The 18,004-nt window shown below is 59.2% G+C and overlaps 2 protein-coding genes across 2 annotated transcripts in view; both read left to right on the forward strand.

Moving 5' to 3' along the window:
* The first annotated feature begins 1,861 nt into the window (after positions 1–1,861).
* Positions 1,862–13,233, forward strand: HDAC3 (histone deacetylase 3). The gene is made up of 15 exons (XM_029052987.1): positions 1,862–1,964; positions 5,512–5,594; positions 8,196–8,338; positions 8,426–8,507; positions 8,638–8,694; positions 8,797–8,852; positions 9,012–9,145; positions 9,261–9,341; positions 9,519–9,592; positions 9,699–9,763; positions 10,095–10,184; positions 10,282–10,340; positions 10,659–10,738; positions 10,826–10,983; positions 12,381–13,233. The coding sequence occupies exons 1-15, from the start codon at positions 1,910–1,912 to the stop codon at positions 12,448–12,450; spliced, it is 1,287 nt and encodes a 428-aa protein (XP_028908820.1). The 5' UTR covers positions 1,862–1,909; the 3' UTR covers positions 12,451–13,233.
* A 1,956-nt stretch (positions 13,234–15,189) lies between these two features.
* The window catches only part of DIAPH1 (diaphanous related formin 1), a 60,946-nt gene continuing 58,131 nt past the window's right edge, over positions 15,190–18,004 (forward strand). The window contains 1 exon segment of the mRNA XM_029052983.2: positions 15,190–15,288. The gene's annotated coding sequence lies outside the window, so the exon portion shown is untranslated.

Raw genomic sequence — 18,004 nt, forward strand, 5'->3', positions numbered from 1 at the left:
CCCTAGCGCTTAGTTACAATACCTGGCACATAGGAAGCGCTGAACATATCCCGTAAATATTAGCAAGTGCTTAAAAAATATCACGCAAAATAAATAATAATAAGATGGCATCCCTCTCTGGCAAGAAGGCTTCAGGGATGTTGATGATGATGATGATGATGGTATTTTCTATGCCCTTACTATGTACCAGGCACTGGGGTGGACACGAGCAAACCATGTTTGGACACAGTCCCTGTCCCTTGTGGGGCTCACAGTCTCAATCCCCATTTTACAGATGAGATATCTGAGGCCCAGGTAATTCATTCAATAGTATTTACTGAGCACTTACTATGTGCAGAGCACTGTACTAAGCGCTTGGAATGTACAAATCGGTAACAGTTAGAGCCGGTCCCTGCCCGTGAAGATGTAGATCAATGTCATTCAAAGCCCTACTGAGAGCTCACCTCCTCCAGGAGGCCTTCCCGGACTGAGCCCTCCCTTTCCCTCTGCTCCTCCTCCCCTCTCCATCGTCCCTCCTCCCTCTGTTCTATCCCCCTATACTGGTGTATATTTGTATATATAATTTATTACTCTGTTTTATTAATGATGTGCATATATCTATGATTCTATTTATCGATTTTGAGGGTACTGATGCCTGTCTACTTATTTTGTTTTGCTGTCTCCCCCTTTTAGACTGGGAACCCGTTGTCGGGCAGGGAGGGTCTCTATCCGTCGTCGAACTGTACATTCCAAGTGCTTAATACAGTGCTCCGCACACAGTAAGCGCTCAATAAATACGATTGAATGAATGAATGAACTAAGCCATGCTGCTTCTCGAATACGATTGAATGAATGAACTCTGTTGCATTGTCCTCTGTCCTCTGATTACCCTGTATAATAATGTTGGTATTTGTTAAGCGCTTACTATGTGCAGAGCACTGTTGTAAATGCTGGGGAAGATACAGGGTCATCAGGTTGTCCCACGTGAGGCTCACAGTTAATCCCCCTTTTACAGATGAGGTCACTGAGGCCCAGAGAAGTGAAGTGACCTGGCCACAGTCACACAGCTGCCAAGTGGCAGAGCCGGGAGTCGAACTAGTGACCTCTGACTCCGAAGCGCAGGCTCTTAACACTGAGCCACGCTGCTTTCCCAGCGCTTAGAACGGTGCTCTGCACAGAGTAAGCGCTTAACAAATACCAACATTAAAATGGGGATTCATCTGTAAAATGGGAATTAACTGTGATCCTCACGTGGGACAACCTGATTCCCCTGTGTCTCCCCCAGCGCTTAGAACGGTGCTCTGCACAGAGTAAGTGCTTAATAATAATAATAATAATACTAGTGTTGGTATTTGTTAAGTGCTTACTATGTGCCAAGCATTGTTCTAAGTGCTGGGGGAGACACAGGGGAATCAGGTTGTCCCACGGGGGGCTCACAGTCTTAATCCCCATTTTCCAGATGAGGTAACTGAGGCACCGAGAAGTGAAGTGACTTGCCCCAAGTCACACAGCTGACAAGTGGCAGAGCCGGGGGTCGAACCCATGACCTCTGACTCCAAAGGCCGCGCTCTTTCCAGTGAACCACGCGGCTTACTAAATACCAACATTAAAATGGGGATTCATCTGTAAAATGGGGATTAACTGTGATCCTCACGTGGGACAACCTGATTCCCCTGTGTCTCCCCCAGCGCTTAGAACAGTGCCCGGCACAGAGTAAACGCTTAACAAATACCAACATTATTCTGATGATGAATGAATGATGAATGAATGATGAATGAATGATTGAATGAATGAGCGGGGCCTCTGGCTCCCCCTGGCGGGTGCGCGGCGAGCCGCAGCGGTGGGTGGGGGCGACGCGGTGACGTCACGCGTCGGGGGGCGGGGCCGACGTCGGAGGCGCGGGGCCTGGTCCCCCCGGCGGCGCCTCACCATGGCCAAGACGGTGGCCTATTTCTATGACCCGGATGTGGGCAACTTCCACTACGGTGAGGGCTGGGGCCGCGCGGGGGATCCCGGGAAAGGGGTGGGGGCCCTGGATTAGAATCTTGCTCCTCTCTGCCTCCCTCATCCCCCCAGCCTGCCCTCATCCCCCCACCCTGCCCTCATCCCCCCCAGCCTGCCCTCATCCCCCCCAACCCTGCCCTCATCCCCCCCAACCCTGCCCTCATCCCCCCCAACCCTGCCCTCATCCCCCCCAACCCTGCCCTCATCCCCCCCAGCCTGCCCTCATCCCCCCCAACCCTGCCCTCATCCCCCCCAACCCTGCCCTCATCCCCCCCAACCCTGCCCTCATCCCCCCCAACCCTGCCCTCATCCCCCCCAACCCTGCCCTCATCCCCCCCAACCCTGCCCTCATCCCCCCCAACCCTGCCCTCATCCCCCCCAGCCTGCCCTCATCCCCCCCAGCCTGCCCTCATCCCCCCCCAACCCTGCCCTCATCCCCCACAACCCTGCCCTCATCCCCCCCACCCTGCCCTCATCCCCCCCACCCTGCCCTCATCCCCCCCAGCCTGCCCTCATCCCCCCCAGCCTGCCCTCATCCCCCCAGCCTGCCCTCATCCCCCCCAACCCTGCCCGCATCCCCCCCAACCCTGCCCTCACCCCCCCCACCCTGCCCTCATCCCCCCCACCCTGCCCTCATCCCCCCCAACCCTGCCCTCATCCCCCCCAACCCTGCCCTCATCCCCCCAACCCTGCCCTCATCCCCCCAACCCTGCCCTCATCCCCCCCACCCTGCCCTCATCCCCCCCAGCCTGCCCTCATCCCCCCCCAGCCTGCCCTCATCCCCCCCAACCCTGCCCTCATCCCCCACAACCCTGCCCTCATCCCCCCCACCCTGCCCTCATCCCCCCCACCCTGCCCTCATCCCCCCACCCTGCCCTCATCCCCCCCAGCCTGCCCTCATCCCCCCCAGCCTGCCCTCATCCCCCCCAACCCTGCCCGCATCCCCCCCAACCCTGCCCTCATCCCCCCCAACCCTGCCCTCATCCCCCCCACCCTGCCCGCATCCCCCCAGCCCGCCCGCATCCCCCCAGCCCGCCCTCATCCCCCCCAGCCCGCCCTCATCCCCCCCAGCCCGCCCTCATCCCCCCCAGCCCGCCCTCATCCCCCCCAGCCCGCCCTCATCCCCCCCAGCCTGCCCTCATCCCCCCCAGCCTGCCCTCATCCCCCCCAGCCTGCCCTCATCCCCCCCAGCCTGCCCTCATCCCCCCCAGCCTGTTCTCATCCCCCCCACCCTGTCCTCATCCCCCCCACCCTGTCCTCATCCCCCCCACCCTGTTCTCATCCCCCCCGCCCTCATCCCCCCCCCCCATCCTCCTTCTTCTTCCCACCCCTCTCTGGCTCTGAGTTGTGCTTCCCAAGCGCTTAGTGCAGTGCTCTGCACACTTGTCAGCTCTGGGGCTGCGGGCAAGTCACTTCGCTGGGCCTCATCTGGAAAATGGGGATGAACTGGGAGCCTCCCCTGATGACCCTGGATCGCCCCCAGCGCTTAGGACAGTGCTCTGCACATAGTAAGCGTTTAACAAATGCCCACATTATTATTCACTTCGCTGGGCCTCATCTGGAAAATGGGGATGAACTGGCAGGCTAACCTGATGACCCTGGATCTCCCCAGCGCTTAGGACAGTGTTCTGCACAGAGTAAGCGCTTAACAAATACCAATATTATTATTATTCTTAAATACGATGGAATGAATGAATGAATCCACCGCCCTCTGCCTCCCCCATCCTCCTACCCCTCTCCCCACCATCCCTCTAATAGTGATGATGGCATTTGTCCCCCCCCATCCCTCTAATAATAATAATAATGATGATGGTATTCGTTAAGCTGTTACGAGAAGCAGCGTGCCTCGGTGGCAAGAGCCCGGGCTTGGGAGTCAGAGGTCATGGGTTCGAATCCCGGCTCTGCCACTTGTCAGGTAGGTGACTGTGGGCAAGTCACTTCTCTGGGCCTCAGTTCCCTCATCTTTAAAATGAGGATGAAGACTGTGACCCTCACCTGGGGCAACCCGATGACCCTGTATCTACCCCAGCGCTTAGAACAGTGCTCTGCACATAGTAAGTGCTTAACAAATCCCAACATTATTATTATTAAGCGCTTACTAAGTGCCCAGCCCTGATCTAAACGCTGGGGTTGATGTAGATTGTAAGCTTGTCATGGGCAGGGAACACGTTTACCAACTCTGTTACCTTGTAATAGTAATAATAGCGTTGGTATTTGTTAAGCACTTACTATGTGCAGAGCACTGTTCTCAGCGCTGGGGTAGATACAGGGTCATCAGGTTGCCCCACGTGAGGCTCACAGTTAATCCCCATTCTCCAGATGAGGTAACTGAGGCACTGAGGAGTGAAGTGACTTGCCCCAGGTCACCCAGCTGACAAGTGGCAGAGCCGGGATTCGAACCCATGACCCCTGACTCCCAAGCCCGGGCTCTTTCCACTGAGCCACGCTGCTTCTCACTCTTCCGGGCGCTGAGTACGGTGCTCTGCACACAGTAAAGCACTCAGTAAATAAGATGCTGGATTTTCATTCGTTCAGTAATATTTATTGAGCGCTTACTAAGTGCGGAGCACCGTACTAAGCGCTTGGAATGGACAGTTCGGCAACAGCTAGGGACGATCCCTGCCCAGTGACGGGCTTACAGTCTAATCATAAGATGGATCTGTCTTCCACACTCCGCCCGCCTGCCCCCATCCTACCCCTGTCTGTTCCCCTCTTCCCCCAACCCTCTAGACGGTAAGCTTCTTGTGGGCAGGGAACAGATTTACCAACTTGATTACGTTGTTGTGTTGTGCTCTTCCAAGTGCTTAGTATGGTTCTCTTCACACAGCAAGCGCTCAATAAGCGCCCCCATCTCTCGCGCTCGTCCTGCGTGCCCTCCATTTACTCACCCCTCCTTCCCCGTCTATCTCCTACACTCCCCGTCTGTATCTGCTGCCCGCCCCCACCCACCTACCCCCTTCTCGTTCCCCCCACCGTCCAGTCCCTCTTCCACAGTCTCCTGTGAGTCCCCCCGGGCCTCCTCCCTGCCCCGTAACCTGCCTCCCACACTCTCCCTGTCCGTCCTGATCCCCCTCCCCGCTTAGCTCGTTGCCTCCTCCGACCCCTGCCCGCCCACCCGCCTCTACTTCACCTTTCCTCCAGCCCTCTGCCTGCTTCCAATCCCCTGTCCATTTCCCCCGTCGCTTCCTCCGACCTCTGCCTCCCTGCCCCATCTGCCCCTGTGTTTCCACCTCTACCCCCCAGCCTCTGCCCACCCCTCTGCCCCTCCTTGCCCCCTCTACGGCCACCCACTAGCCCCTTCCTGTACTTATCCTACGGGCCTTCCGCTGGCCCCCGTATGCCCTCCTCCGGGCCCCCACTGACTCTTGCCTATCCCCTCATGTTTCCCCCTCTGTCTCCTCCTTGCGTCCCCTCCCAAGCCCCCATTCATCCCCCTCGTCCACCAGCCCTGCCCTTCTTCCCTCTCCCTGCCCCCATCCCTTCTCCATCTCCCCTCTGCCTAATTTTCCCCTGTCCGCTATTCCCCAGGGGCCGGTCATCCCATGAAACCCCACCGCCTGGCATTGACCCACAGCCTAGTGCTACACTATGGCCTCTACAAGAAGATGATCGTGAGTCTCTTCCCCTCCCTCCCACTCACCCGCTCCCGGGCAAGGAGCCTGGTGGTCTCTGCCTCCCACCTCCCCTGGGGTTGGGGCCTGATTCGGAAAGGGCAGGAGGAGGCGGTCTCTCCTAGCTGCCAGCCCTGCATCAGGGACTTCCCAGCTCTCTTCACCTCGGGGAAGGTCCCGGGTCCCTCTGGGTCCTGTTGCGGTGTCAGCGTCATTAGCACCGTGCCGCAGAAGCTTAGGTGGAAACGGGTTTCGTACGTAAAAGTCTCGGTTGCGCTTGGCATTGTACTTAACTGCTGGCTTGCTCGCGGTGGGCCATTCCTCGGCGGGAACGCGACGGGCAGGGCTGAGAGCCACTGGCACTGGAATCGACTCCTCCCCAGAGGCTCTCGGTCCCGACGCCTTCATTACCGGGCCGAGGCTCGTCTGCCGTTTACGACGGGAGACGCCATCCGCGCTGACCCAGGGTTCACTTTGGGAGGGTGCGTTTGCCCTCGGGTTACTGGGTGCTGTAGTCCCGGCAGCCCGCGAGCGAGGACGCGGGTGCCAGACTCCGGCTCATTCACACAAGGCCAGCCTGGCCACAGAATTCCTACTGTGGGGGTGGGATTTGCTCGTAAGGGAGTTTGTGTGAACCACTTGGCTAAACTTCACCCACGTGGGCGGACTCCAAGCATTTTACCCATAGGACTTTCATCGCGGAGCATCTGCTCGTAAAGAGCCGCTCCTGCCTGTGTCCACAGTGCTCCGTGCCGGTCTGACTGTGGCCGTGGGCTTCCGGTTTTCAGCTGAGCTGCTGCATCGTCTGAATTTGCACTTTACTGTGCCTTGAGGGTTTCCTCTGCCCCCTCCCGTCCTCCCCCTTGCTCCCCGGTGCCTCGTTCCAGCTCAACATTCGGTAACCGGGTGGGTACCCTGCTGTCGTCCATTCTCCTCCCGTGTTTCCCGCCGCCACCCCAGCTCAGCTCTGTTGAGGTCAGCGTCCCTTCAGTGCTAGGAGGATGAAGGATGGTGTGGGGCGCTAATGGAACTGCGGAAAGAACCGGCTGTGGCAGGGGGTGGGAGTCCCACCCTCCCAGCTGGAGAGAAGGTGGGCATCTCTGGAGGCTTTCAGGTCTAGAGCTTGATACCACATTGTTGTCACGCTTCTGTTTGACTACCTCCAGGAGGATCTCTTGGCCTCCTCGAGATTTGGCTCCTTGCCTCTCGTTGCATCGGCGGCCAGGGAGCTGCCTAGGTAGCAGAATTCCGTGACCGCCGGAAGCTGTGTTGCCGATGAATGTGGTTGCGTGTAGGGATTCCCGGGTGCAGGTCATCGCGTGACTTTGATCTTCAGACTCATAGGCAGCCCGTAGCATCTGACTTACCCTTCTGTGTAAGTCCCAGGTGGTTCTTAGGGGCCTAGGAAGCACTTATTCATTTAATAGTATTTATTGAGCGCTGACTATGTGCAGAGCACTGTACTGAGCGCTTGGAATGTACAGTTCGGCAACGGATAGAGATAATCCCTGCCCATTGACGGGCTCACACTTATTTGCACCCAACAGATGTTGAATGTTTGGCTTTAAGCGTCTGGATAATCCTAGTAGCTTTTGGAGTCAGAAGAGTTTCCCAGAGGATCAGAAGCATATTTTAACACCTGGCTCTGTAGGATAAATTGCCTACGACCAGGTCCATTGTACATCCCTGCCCCGTTGTTGACAGGGAATGGATTGAACTGGACAACCAGCCAGAGTCTTAGTAAACTCGTTAGGGCAGCCAGATTCACTAAGGACTTCTCAAAGCTCGAATCTGTTGTCGAGTACTTTTGTGAGAAGCAGTGTGGCTTAGTGGTAAGAGCGCAGGACTGGGAGTCAGGAGATGGGGGTTCTAATTGCGGCCCTTGTCGCTCGCCTGCTGCGTGACCTTGGGCAAGTCCTTTGGCTTCTCTCTGTCTCATCTGTAAAATGGGGATTAAATACCTGTCCTCTCCCTTGGGCTGTGAGCCCCTTATGGGTCAGGGTCTGTGTCTCATCTGTTTGTGTCTAACCCAGTGTTTAGTTCAGTAAGTAAGTGCCATGATGATTATTGCCGTTATTATTACTATTATTATTGTTTCCCATGGTCCAAGCTGACCCTTTATGGAGGCACTGCCAGGCCCCCGGATCTCAATATTTGGGTCCTTTGCCTTCCTGTTTGGGGGTCGTAGTCTGAGAAATTCTGCAGGGCTCCTGCTTGGCTTGACCCTCTCGGCAGGGTCACTGGCTTGCTTGCATTAATAAAAACCGGGACACTGACCAGTTCTGATCAGGGTGCCAAAGTGGCGGGGCAAGGGTTGACTCAGGAGCCCGTTATGGGGCAGCAGACACCCACTGGGCACCGGGCAGCTGTCCCTTCTGGAACTACACTGACCCTGGACGTGTCCCCACTGGTGTTGGACATCGGGATGGGTGGGGCAGAGATGCAGGGCGACCACCAGTCTCCTCTCTTCCGCGAACTGGGACCCTGGGGCCGCCATCCCCCGGACGCTCCCCAGGCCTGGGGGGGTTGCGAAGGCCGGGAGGGTCGCCCCGGGCTTTCGGGGGGGCCGCACCAGCCGGTCACTCCCCCATCTGCACCAAGGTCTTCAAGCCATACCAGGCCTCCCAGCACGATATGTGCCGCTTCCATTCGGAGGATTACATTGACTTCCTGCAGCGCGTCAGTCCCAATAACATGCAGGGCTTCACCAAGAGCCTCAACGCCTTCAACGTCGGGGACGACTGGTGAGCCGGCCCGCGGGGGACGGCGGGCGGGGGGCACCGGCTGGGGTCGACGCGGCTGGGCTCAGGCCCGGGTCCTCTCTCCCCCAGCCCCGTGTTCCCCGGCCTCTTCGAGTTCTGTTCCCGTTACACCGGGGCTTCTCTCCAGGGAGCGACCCAGCTGAACAACAAGGTATCACCCCGTCCCCCAAGTGGTCTCTTCCCACGCCCCGTCCCCCGTGCCCCCGTGGGGTCCCGGGGTGGGGAGTGGGCCCCGTCGAAGGGAGCGGGCGCTGACGGTTGACCGGGGGTCCGTCCCCCAGATCTGTGACATCGCCATCAACTGGGCCGGCGGGCTGCACCACGCGAAGAAGTTTGAGGTGAGGGCGGCCGGGTCGGGTGTGGGGATTTGCTTCAGGAGAAGGGGGATTTGTTGGGGCGGATGGAGGTGGGAGTTTGCCCCATCTGCCCTCTCCCCGCAGGCCTCGGGCTTCTGCTATGTCAACGACATTGTGATTGGCATCCTGGAACTGCTGAAGTAAGAGCGGATGTGGAGGGGCCTGATGTGGGGAGGGTGCCCAGCCCAGCTCTCCGTAGCTTCCCAGCCCGACTCGCCCTAGCCCCCCGGGGAACCGGGGGCCTGGGCGGCTTCAGCAGGGCCAGGGGCCACTGACCCCTCTCCCCTTCCACGGGGCAGGTACCACCCGCGGGTCCTGTACATCGACATCGACATCCACCACGGCGACGGCGTGCAGGAGGCCTTCTACTTGACGGACCGCGTCATGACCGTCTCCTTCCACAAGTACGGGAACTACTTCTTCCCCGGCACGGGTAAGAGGATCCGGCGGGGCGGCGCGAGGGGCCGGGAGAGGGGCAGCGGGGCCGAAGGGAGGGGGCGGGGAGAGGAGGAGGAGCCACCCGGCTCACGGAGGCCTCTTTTCCGCAGGCGACATGTACGAGGTCGGGGCGGAAAGCGGTCGCTACTACTGTCTCAATGTGCCCCTGAGGGACGGCATTGACGACCAGAGTAAGTCAATCCATCGAGCAGTGGTATTTATTGAGTGCTTACTGTGTGCGGAGCACTGTACTCGGTGCTTGGGAGAGCACAACGGAGTCGGTAGCTGGTTTCCAGTTTAGAGGGGCCCCGTGCCACTGACCAGTCCCGCTTTCTCCCTCTGCCCACCACGCTTCGCCTGCCCCCCAGGTTACAAGCACCTGTTCCAGCCTGTCATCAACCAAGTGGTGGATTTCTACCAGCCGACGTGCATCGTGCTGCAGGTAGGGGTCCGGTGCCGGGCCGGGGGAGGCCGTGTCCGCCGCGTGCCCAGTCGTCTGCCGGTTGCCTGCCTAGTGACGCCGGCTGCCCCTGGGGTCTGTCTTGCAGTGTGGAGCCGACTCCCTGGGATGTGACCGGCTGGGCTGCTTCAACCTCAGCATCCGTGGGCACGGGTGAGGCGGGGAGAGCGGCGGTGGGGTGGGAGGACAGGTCACCGGGAGGGGCTGGGGGAGTGACTGGCTACCAGCTGACCCTCAGCCCCGAGGGTTAGGGCATAGTGGGTCTCCTGTGGGGCAGGGGGTAGGGAACGATCACGGGAGATGGTGATCCCGTCTCCTTTGCACGACGACCGCCGATGCCTTCTGTCTGCCGTCGATACTACCGATGCCATCTCCCCCGCCCTCCGCCCGCCGCCGATGCCGTCTCCTCTGCCCGCCGCCGCCGTCTCCTCTGCCCGCCGCCGTCTCCTCTGCCCCCGTCCTCTGCTGCCGGGTGGGGCCGCAGGGAGTGCGTGGAATACGTCAAGAGCTTCAACATCCCCCTGCTGGTGCTGGGGGGAGGGGGCTACACCGTCCGCAATGTCGCCCGCTGCTGGTGAGCTCGCCCCCGCCCCCACCCCTCCGCTTTCTCCCCGGCCCCAGACCCTGGGGACTTCCCTTGGGCGAACCTTGTGGGCCTCACCCTCTCTCAGGACTTATGAGACGTCCCTGCTTGTGGAGGAGCCCATCAGCGAGGAGCTGCCTTACAGTGGTGAGTGGCCCCCGCCCCCATCCGCCCGCTCCCCCGTCTCATTTCCTACCCCCCGATTCTGGCCAGGGCCACGGGGGGCTCAGAGAGGGTCGACCGGAGGCCGATCCCTCCCCGGGGGAGGGAAGGTGATGAGACTTCTCTCTGTCCCTGCCCACTTGGCCTCTTGCTTCCTGTCCCGGGGGCGCGGGTGCTGCCGGATAGCCTGGGGAGGCCGGGCCGGCGTGGGAAGGAGACGCAGCGGGGGGCCCTTTCTGGCCCCCGTCCTGACCTCCCCACCCACCCAGGGTCCCTGAGCCCCCTCCTCGCCTTCCCTCCCAGAGTACTTCGAGTATTTCGCCCCCGACTTCACGCTCCACCCGGATGTCAGCACCCGCATCGAGAACCAGAACTCACGCCAGGTGAGCGGCCCGGGGTGGAGGCGACCCCGGAGGGAAGGGGAGGGCGGGAGGGAGGCTGACGGGCTGGGCCCCTCTGTGCCCGGGCAGTACCTCGACCAGATCCGCCAGACCATCTTCGAGAACCTGAAGATGCTGAACCACGCGCCCAGCGTCCAGATCCATGACGTGCCCTCCGACCTGCTGAGCTTCGACCGGACGGACGAGCCGGACCCCGAAGAGCGGGGCCCCGAGGAGAACTACAGCAGGTGACGGCAGTGGGGAGGTCTGCCCCGTTCCCAGCCCGGTACCCTGGGGCACCTGCCGGCTTCGCCTGCCCCCTCCTGTGGCATTTTGTGAGCGTTTACTATGTCCCCGGCTCCGTACTAAGCGCTGGGATGGCTATAGGTAATCGGATTGGACAAAATCCCTGCCCCACAAGGGGCTCACGGTCTCAATCCCCATTTTACAGATGAAGTGACAGAGGCACAGAGAAGTAAAGTGACTCGCCCCCGGTCACACGGCAGACGTTTTAGGAGCCAGTATGAGAACCCAAGTTCTTCTGATTCCCAGGCCCATGCTCCATCCACCGGGCCAAGCTGTTTCAGTTGTATTGATCACGCCAGTGCCTGCAGCCACCTCCCCACACATGTAATAATAATAATAATAATGATAATTAATTGTGACGTGAAGCACTTATTCTATGCCAAGCGCTGAACTAAGTGCTGGGGTAGATAAAACATCGTCGGGTCCCACGGGGGGCTCACAGTCGAAGTAAGGAGAACAGGTATTAAACCCCCAATTGCAGATGAGGGAACTGAGGCACAGAGAAGCAAAGTGACCTGCCCCAGGTCACACAGCAGACAGGGGGCAGGGCTGGGATTAGAATCCAGGTCCTCTCACTCCCAGCCTCGCGCTCTTTCCACCAGGCCTTGCTGCTTCACTTGTTTGTACTTTCCCGAGTGCTTAGTATAGTGCTCTTCACACAGTGAGTGCTCAATAAATACCATTGATCGAGTGCAGAGCGATGTACTCAGGAGAGTATAATCGAGTTAATAGACATGATCCCTGTCCTCAAGGAGTTTCCAGTCTAGCAGGGGAGAAAATCAGACAAACAGTAATAATAATAATAATGGCATCTGTTAAGCGCTTACTATGTGCAAGCACCGTTCTAAGCGGCGGGGGAGATACAAGGTAATCGGGTTAACGGTCTTAACCCCCATTTTACGGATGAGGTAACTGAGGCACAGAGAAGGTAAGTGACTTGCCCAGAGTCACACAGCTGACAAGGTGCCGGAGCGGGGATGAGAACCCAGGACCTCAGACCCCCAAGTCCGGGCTCTTTCCACCGAGCCACGCTGCTTCTCTCAGTAGTGTCGATGGAGCGTCGACCGCGTGCAGAGCACTGTGTTAAGTTTTAAGAGGGCAACAGATGAAGGAGCCCCGATCGCCGTACTGCCCCTTTTGAGCAGGGAACATATCTGCCAACTCCGTTATTCGGTGCTCTCCCAAGTGCTTAGTACAGTGCTCTGCACACAGTAAACGTGCAGTAAGTTTGAAGGTTTGGAGACGTTTTCGGTCGGACTGTCCCTGGTTCCTTCTGCATTCCCCACCGTCCCCGGCTGCTCTCTCTCTGGCCCAACTCGAGCTCTTTATCCTCCCGTAGGCCAGAGGCTTCCAACGAGTTCTACGACGGAGATCACGACAACGACAAAGAGAGCGACGTGGAGATCTGAGGGGCTGGCGGGCGGGCTAGCAGCCGGACCCCCGGTCCCCCAAGGCCTTGGAGCCAGGCTTGGGGAACCGTCTGGCCCTTGGCCGGGAGGCAGGGAGGGGGACGCGGGGTGGTTCCCTGACCTTCTGCACCCCCTCCCGCCTCTCCCTGACCCACCGTCTCCTTGAGGTGGAGGTCAAGGAACGCGGCAGCGGTCGACCTCGCCTCCCTTCCCTCCCACCTCCCAGGTCCTCCGAGTCCAGGGTCTGGGCAGGCTCCGAGGCCCTGGTTTTGACCTGGGCAGGCCCAGGCCCCTCTCCCAGAGCCGCAGGGGCTCAGCTGCGGGCAGAAGTGGGGCAGGTCGGTCGTGGGGGGAGCCCCGGGGTCCTGGCTCTGGCCTCGGTGGGCCGGGGGGAGCGGGCGGAGAGGTTCCCGAAGGCGACCGAGGTCCGGTGGGACCCTGGGGTTCCTTTTGGCTCCTTGGTCCCCCACACCCCTTTCCGGCTTGAGGAGAAGCGGACTCCTTGGGGATGGGGAGAGGGGGCGGGTGGGGCTGAGTCTGTCCTCTCCCCTTCAACTTCCCCGCCACCTCCCTGCAGCTACAGACCCCTCGGCCTGACGTTCCCCTCTCCCTGCCCCTCTCTCCCTCCACCCCCTTTCCTGCAGGCCTGGGTTTCCTCCGCCCCTGGGTGGGGTCAGGCGGCCCTTGGTTGGGGGGAGGGATGGGGGGGTGACCCCCTTCCCCTCTGGGTTAATGTCCATTTCACCACTTTTTATCCAATAAAGCGAGTCGGTATTTTTCTTACGCACTGCCTTTGCTGCCTTTTTATTTATTTATTTTTTTAATTCCTGCTGCTGCCTTCTCTTCCCGGGGAAGTGCTGCCCACGCCCGCGGGGGGGGGGGGGGGAGTAAAGGTGGGTGGAAGAGTGGGTTGAGCTTAATCAGCCCCAAGCGGCAGGAGCCAAGTCATTCATCGCTGTCCTCTTCAGTAGTCCGGCCCCCCTCTGCCCATGGATTGGTGGGGTGCACGCGTCGGGAAGAACCAGGAGCCCAGCGTCCGGATTGCTCCCTGACCTCTTCCCTTTGATCCCGACCCCAGTCCTGGGAGCCCCGACAGGCTGAAGTTGGGCCTGGCCTCCTCCCTATTCCCTCCTGCCCCCCGATGGGATGGAGCCCAGCTTGAGAGGGGGTCTGGATATCCAATATCCCCGCTTCCTTGGCCCTGGCTGTTGCCCTAGCCAAGGTGGCCGCCTGGCCCGTTGGGATCCTGGTAGTGAACCCCACTCCTTGCACGAGACTGACCTCCCACGCTCCCCCCGATCGGCGAATCCACAGTAGTCGCTGAGGGCGGCATCGATCTCGGCTGCCCAGGGTTGCCCTTTTCACTCATTCATCCCTTCAATCGTATTTACTGGGTGCGTACTGCGTGTGGAGCACTAGACTAAGCGCTTGGAATGTACAAGTGGCACGTACTTAGTGGAAAGAGCCCGGGCTTGGGAGTCAAAGGTCGCGAGTTCTAATCCCGGCTCCGCCACTTATCAGCCGTGTGACTTCGGGCCAATCACTTAACTTCTCTGGGCCTCAGTTACGTCACCTGGAAGATGGGGATGACTGTGAGCCTCACGTGGGACAATCTGATCACCTTGGATCTCCCCCAGCGCTTGGCACATAGTAAGTGCTTAAATATCAACGTTATTATTATCGCAATTTGGCCACAGATAGAGACAATCCCCGCCCGACAATGGGCTCACAGTCTAAAAAGGGGGGTGACAGGCGGCAAAACAAAACAGGTAGGCATCAATACTATCAAAATAGATAAATAGAATAATAATGTTGGTATTTGTTAAGCGCTTACTATGTGCAGAGCACTGTTCTAAGTGCTGGGGGAGATACAGGGTCATCAGGTTGTCCCACGTGAGGCCCCCAGTCTTCGTCCCCATTTTCCGGATGAGGTCACTGAGGCCCAGAGAAGTGAAGTGACTCACCCACAGTCACACAGCTGACAAGCGGCAGAGGGGGGATTCGAACCCGTGCCCTCTGACTCCCAAGCCCGGGCTCTTTCCACTGAGCCACGCTGCTTCTCTCTGCACACCCTAAGCACTCAATAAATAGCATTAATTTTATGCTTGCCGGTGGAAGGCTGGGAGCCTCACGTGGGACCACCTGATGACCCCGTATCTCCCCCAGCGCTTAGAACAGTGCTCTGCACAGAGTAAACGCTTAACAGATACCCACGTTATTGTCGTCATTATGAAAATAAAGTAAGAAGGAATATTTACAGACCTACGGCCCCGCAGCGGAGAGGGGAAGGTTCGCACGTGTATCCCGGGCCTGGGGCGGGGCCGTGCCGCGAGCCCGCTCCCGGCAGGGGGCGCCGTTCCCCGCGGCCGCCTTGGAGGATTCCGTCGTCCCCCCCCCGGCGCTGCCCCCGAATGGTTGGGTCCGCCCGGGCAGGTAGAGGGAGCCGGCCGACTTCCCCCTTCCCCGCGGCCGCCGCCCCCCCGGCCGCGCGCTATTGGTTGGGGCCGAGCGTTCGCGGGGCTCGAGGGCGGAAGTGGGGCAGGTCGAGGCGCTGCATATTCATGAGGCGCGCGCAGGCCCGCCTGTTAATGAGGGCAGGGCGGGCGGGCTGAGGCGGGCGCGCGGGCGGGCGGGAGGGAGGGAGGAGGCGCGCGCGCGTGGGCGCGGGGCGGAGGGGCCGCAGCCATGGAGCCGCCCGCCGCGGGGTCGGGGCCGGGGTCGGGGCCGGGGTCGGGGCCGGTCCCGGGCCGCGGAGGCCGGGACAAGAAGAAGGGCCGGAACCCGGAGGAGCCGCCCGCCGCGGGGGGCGGGGGCGACGGCAGCAAGTCCAAGAAATTCGTGAGTCTTCCCACTCCCCAACCGTCTCGCCTGCCCGCCCGTCCTTCCTCCCTCCCACCTCTTCTGCCATCCCAGGCCCTCATCTTCCCCTCCACCCGCCACCTTTCTTTATCTCCCTCCCCATCTTCCCCTCTTCAACCCTGGCAGCCCCCTTTCTCCATCTCCTCCTTCCTAAGTCCTTCCCATCTTTTCCTCTTCAACCCTGGCAGCCCCCTTTCTCCATCTCCTCCTTCCTAAGTCCTTCCCATCTTTTCCTCTTCAACCCTGGCAGCCCCCTTTCTCCATCTCCTCCTTCCTAAGATCTTCCCATTTTTTCCTCTTCAACCCTGGCAGCCCCCTTTCTTCATCTCCTCCTTCCCAAGTCCTCCCCTACCTCCCCCTCTTCAACCTGGCAGCCCCCTTTCTTCATCTCCTCCTTCCTAAGTCCTTGCCATCTTTTCCTCTTCAACCTGGCAGCCCCCTTTCTTCATTTCCTCCTTCCTAAGTCCTCCCCATCTTCCCCTCTTCAACCCTGAACGCCCCCTTTCTTCATCTCCTTCCCAAGTCCTCCCCTACCTTCCCCTCTTCAACCTGGCAGCCCCCTTTCTTCATCTCCTCCTTCCTAAATCCTCCCCAATCCTCCCCTCTTCAACCTGGCACCCCCCCTTTCTTCATCTCCTTCCCAAGTCCTCCTCCATCCTCCCCTCTTCAACCTGGCACCCCCTTTCTTCATCTTCTCCTTCCTAAATCCTCCCCCATCCTCCCCTTTTCAACCCTGGAACCCCCCCTTTCTTCATCTCCTTCCTAAGTCCTCCCCCATCCTTCCCTCTTCAACCTGGAGCCCCCCCTTTCTTCATCTCCTCCTTCCTTAGAACCTGGAACCCCCCCCTTTCTTCATCTCCTCCTTCCTAAGACCCCCGTCTTCCCCTCTTCAACCTGGAACCCCCCTTTTTTCATCTCCTCCTTCCTAAGGCCCTTCCATCTCCCCCTCTTCAACCCTGAAACCCCCCCTACATCTCCTTCCAAGACCCCCCATCTTCCCCTCTTCACCCCTGGCACCCCAGCTTTCTTCATCTCTCACCTTTCCCCCCCTTCCCCAACGTTTTCCCCTCTTCAACCCTGGAAACTCCCCTTTATCTCTCTCCTGTCCTGTTAGCCCCCTCATCTTCCCCTCTTCAGCTCTGGAGACCCCTCTTTATCTCTGTCCTCCTCCCTTAGCCCCCCACCGTCTGCTCATCAGCCCTGGAACCTCCCTCTTTTCTTCATCTCTCGCCCCCTCCTTCCTGCCCAACCCCAATCCCCGTTCCCTAATTCGTGCCCCTTTACTGACCTTCTTCCATATGGCTTCTCCGGCAGCCTCTTTCATCCTCCCCAACGTCCTTTCTTCTCCATCACCTGCTTCAGACTCCTTCCCCCGACCCACCCCTTTGGGGACCTTCCTTCCCACCACACCCCCTTCGCCCCCCACCCCAATTTCCTTCCTTCCTTCTTTCGGTCTCCTCTTCACCCGCTAGCCTTGCTTAAAATCTGCCCCGCCGCGCCCTCCGCCCGTTGTCACCCCATAATCTTTCCCCTCGGGAATATTTCCTGACTTGTTGACGACTCCCGCACCCCACCTGGTTTAAATATCCCGCCTCCCTACTCTTGGAAATAATGTTCCCCTGCTCCCCCCGAGTCTGCCGTTCGTCTGCAGGAATAATTTCCAGGACCAACCCCTGAGACGTTGCTCATTTACCTGTGGTTATTTTCTCTCTAAGAGCCTCTCCCCTTTGTCCCTAGAAGACGGTAGAAGCAGGGGTAAACCCCACTCATAATATCCCCTTCTCCCCTAGGGAAGATAGTATTCCCCCTCCCTCCCCAATGTGGGGAGGGATGACCCAAGTCCAAGAAATTCGTGAGTAATCTTATTACTTCTTATACATTTCCCGTGATAACCGTGTTGTCAGTTTTCCACTAGCCCCTCCTTTCCCCCCCCCCGCCTCCCTCCTCCCCAGTCATTCCATATGCCACTAATAAATCCCCCGATCTAGCCCCTCACCATCTTCCCTAACCCCAGCCCCCCGCCCCTCTTTACTGTGATGGGAAACTAAACTGTTTCTATTGGAGAATCTGGGCAAGGCCCCCTTGCCCCTAAAGAGTGATCTCCATGTAATCTTTGACCTGATCCATTTTCGTGTTCATAACTCCCCTCTCCCACTAAACCACCCCCCACCGCCACATCCCAACCAACTCTTCTGTCCTGGGGACTGTTCAGTTTGGAAAGACTCGGAGCCCTCTGGCCCCCGTGACAGAAGAAGGGCGAGGGGTAAAGCCAAGTTCCTCCTGGAGTACCCGTTTTGTGCAAGTTGTGACTGTTTCAAAGGGCCTTCTCCCTGACCTTTGCCTTCTCCCCCTCCCTGTCCCACAGTTGGTTTTTTTGGTAACTTTTTCCTCCTCCTCCCTGATTCTTGCTCCCCCTCCTTCCCACTTTCCACTCTGTCCTCCCCCTACGTGCGTGAGAAGAGAGAGAAGGTGATAGGACGTTGACGTGGGGTGTTGCGGGGTGGCTTGGACATGAGCAGAGCGGTGGCCCAGTGAATCTGTCCTCCCTCCAGCAAGGCCCAGGGTCCTGATGGTTGCTTTTTTTCGCCGCGAACTGATTTATTTCGTTTCCCACGTTTGCCTCTCTTGCTGTTGACCGGCCCCGTATGGGTTGTGCGGGCTGGTGACCCCCATCTCTCTCCGGGCCCCGACTCCT

This window comes from Ornithorhynchus anatinus, chromosome X2 (genome assembly GCF_004115215.2).
Source record: "Ornithorhynchus anatinus isolate Pmale09 chromosome X2, mOrnAna1.pri.v4, whole genome shotgun sequence".
In the NCBI taxonomy this organism is placed as follows: domain Eukaryota; kingdom Metazoa; phylum Chordata; class Mammalia; order Monotremata; family Ornithorhynchidae; genus Ornithorhynchus; species Ornithorhynchus anatinus.

Coding starts and splice junctions, on each gene's coding strand:
- HDAC3 (XM_029052987.1), top strand. CDS start 1,910: ATGGCCAAGACGGTGGCCTATTTCTATGACCCGGATGTGGGCAACTTC. Junction 10,739..10,825: donor AGAACCAGAACTCACGCCAG/GTGAGCGGCCCG, acceptor GTGCCCGGGCAG/TACCTCGACCAGATCCGCCA. Junction 10,984..12,380: donor CCCGAGGAGAACTACAGCAG/GTGACGGCAGTG, acceptor ATCCTCCCGTAG/GCCAGAGGCTTCCAACGAGT.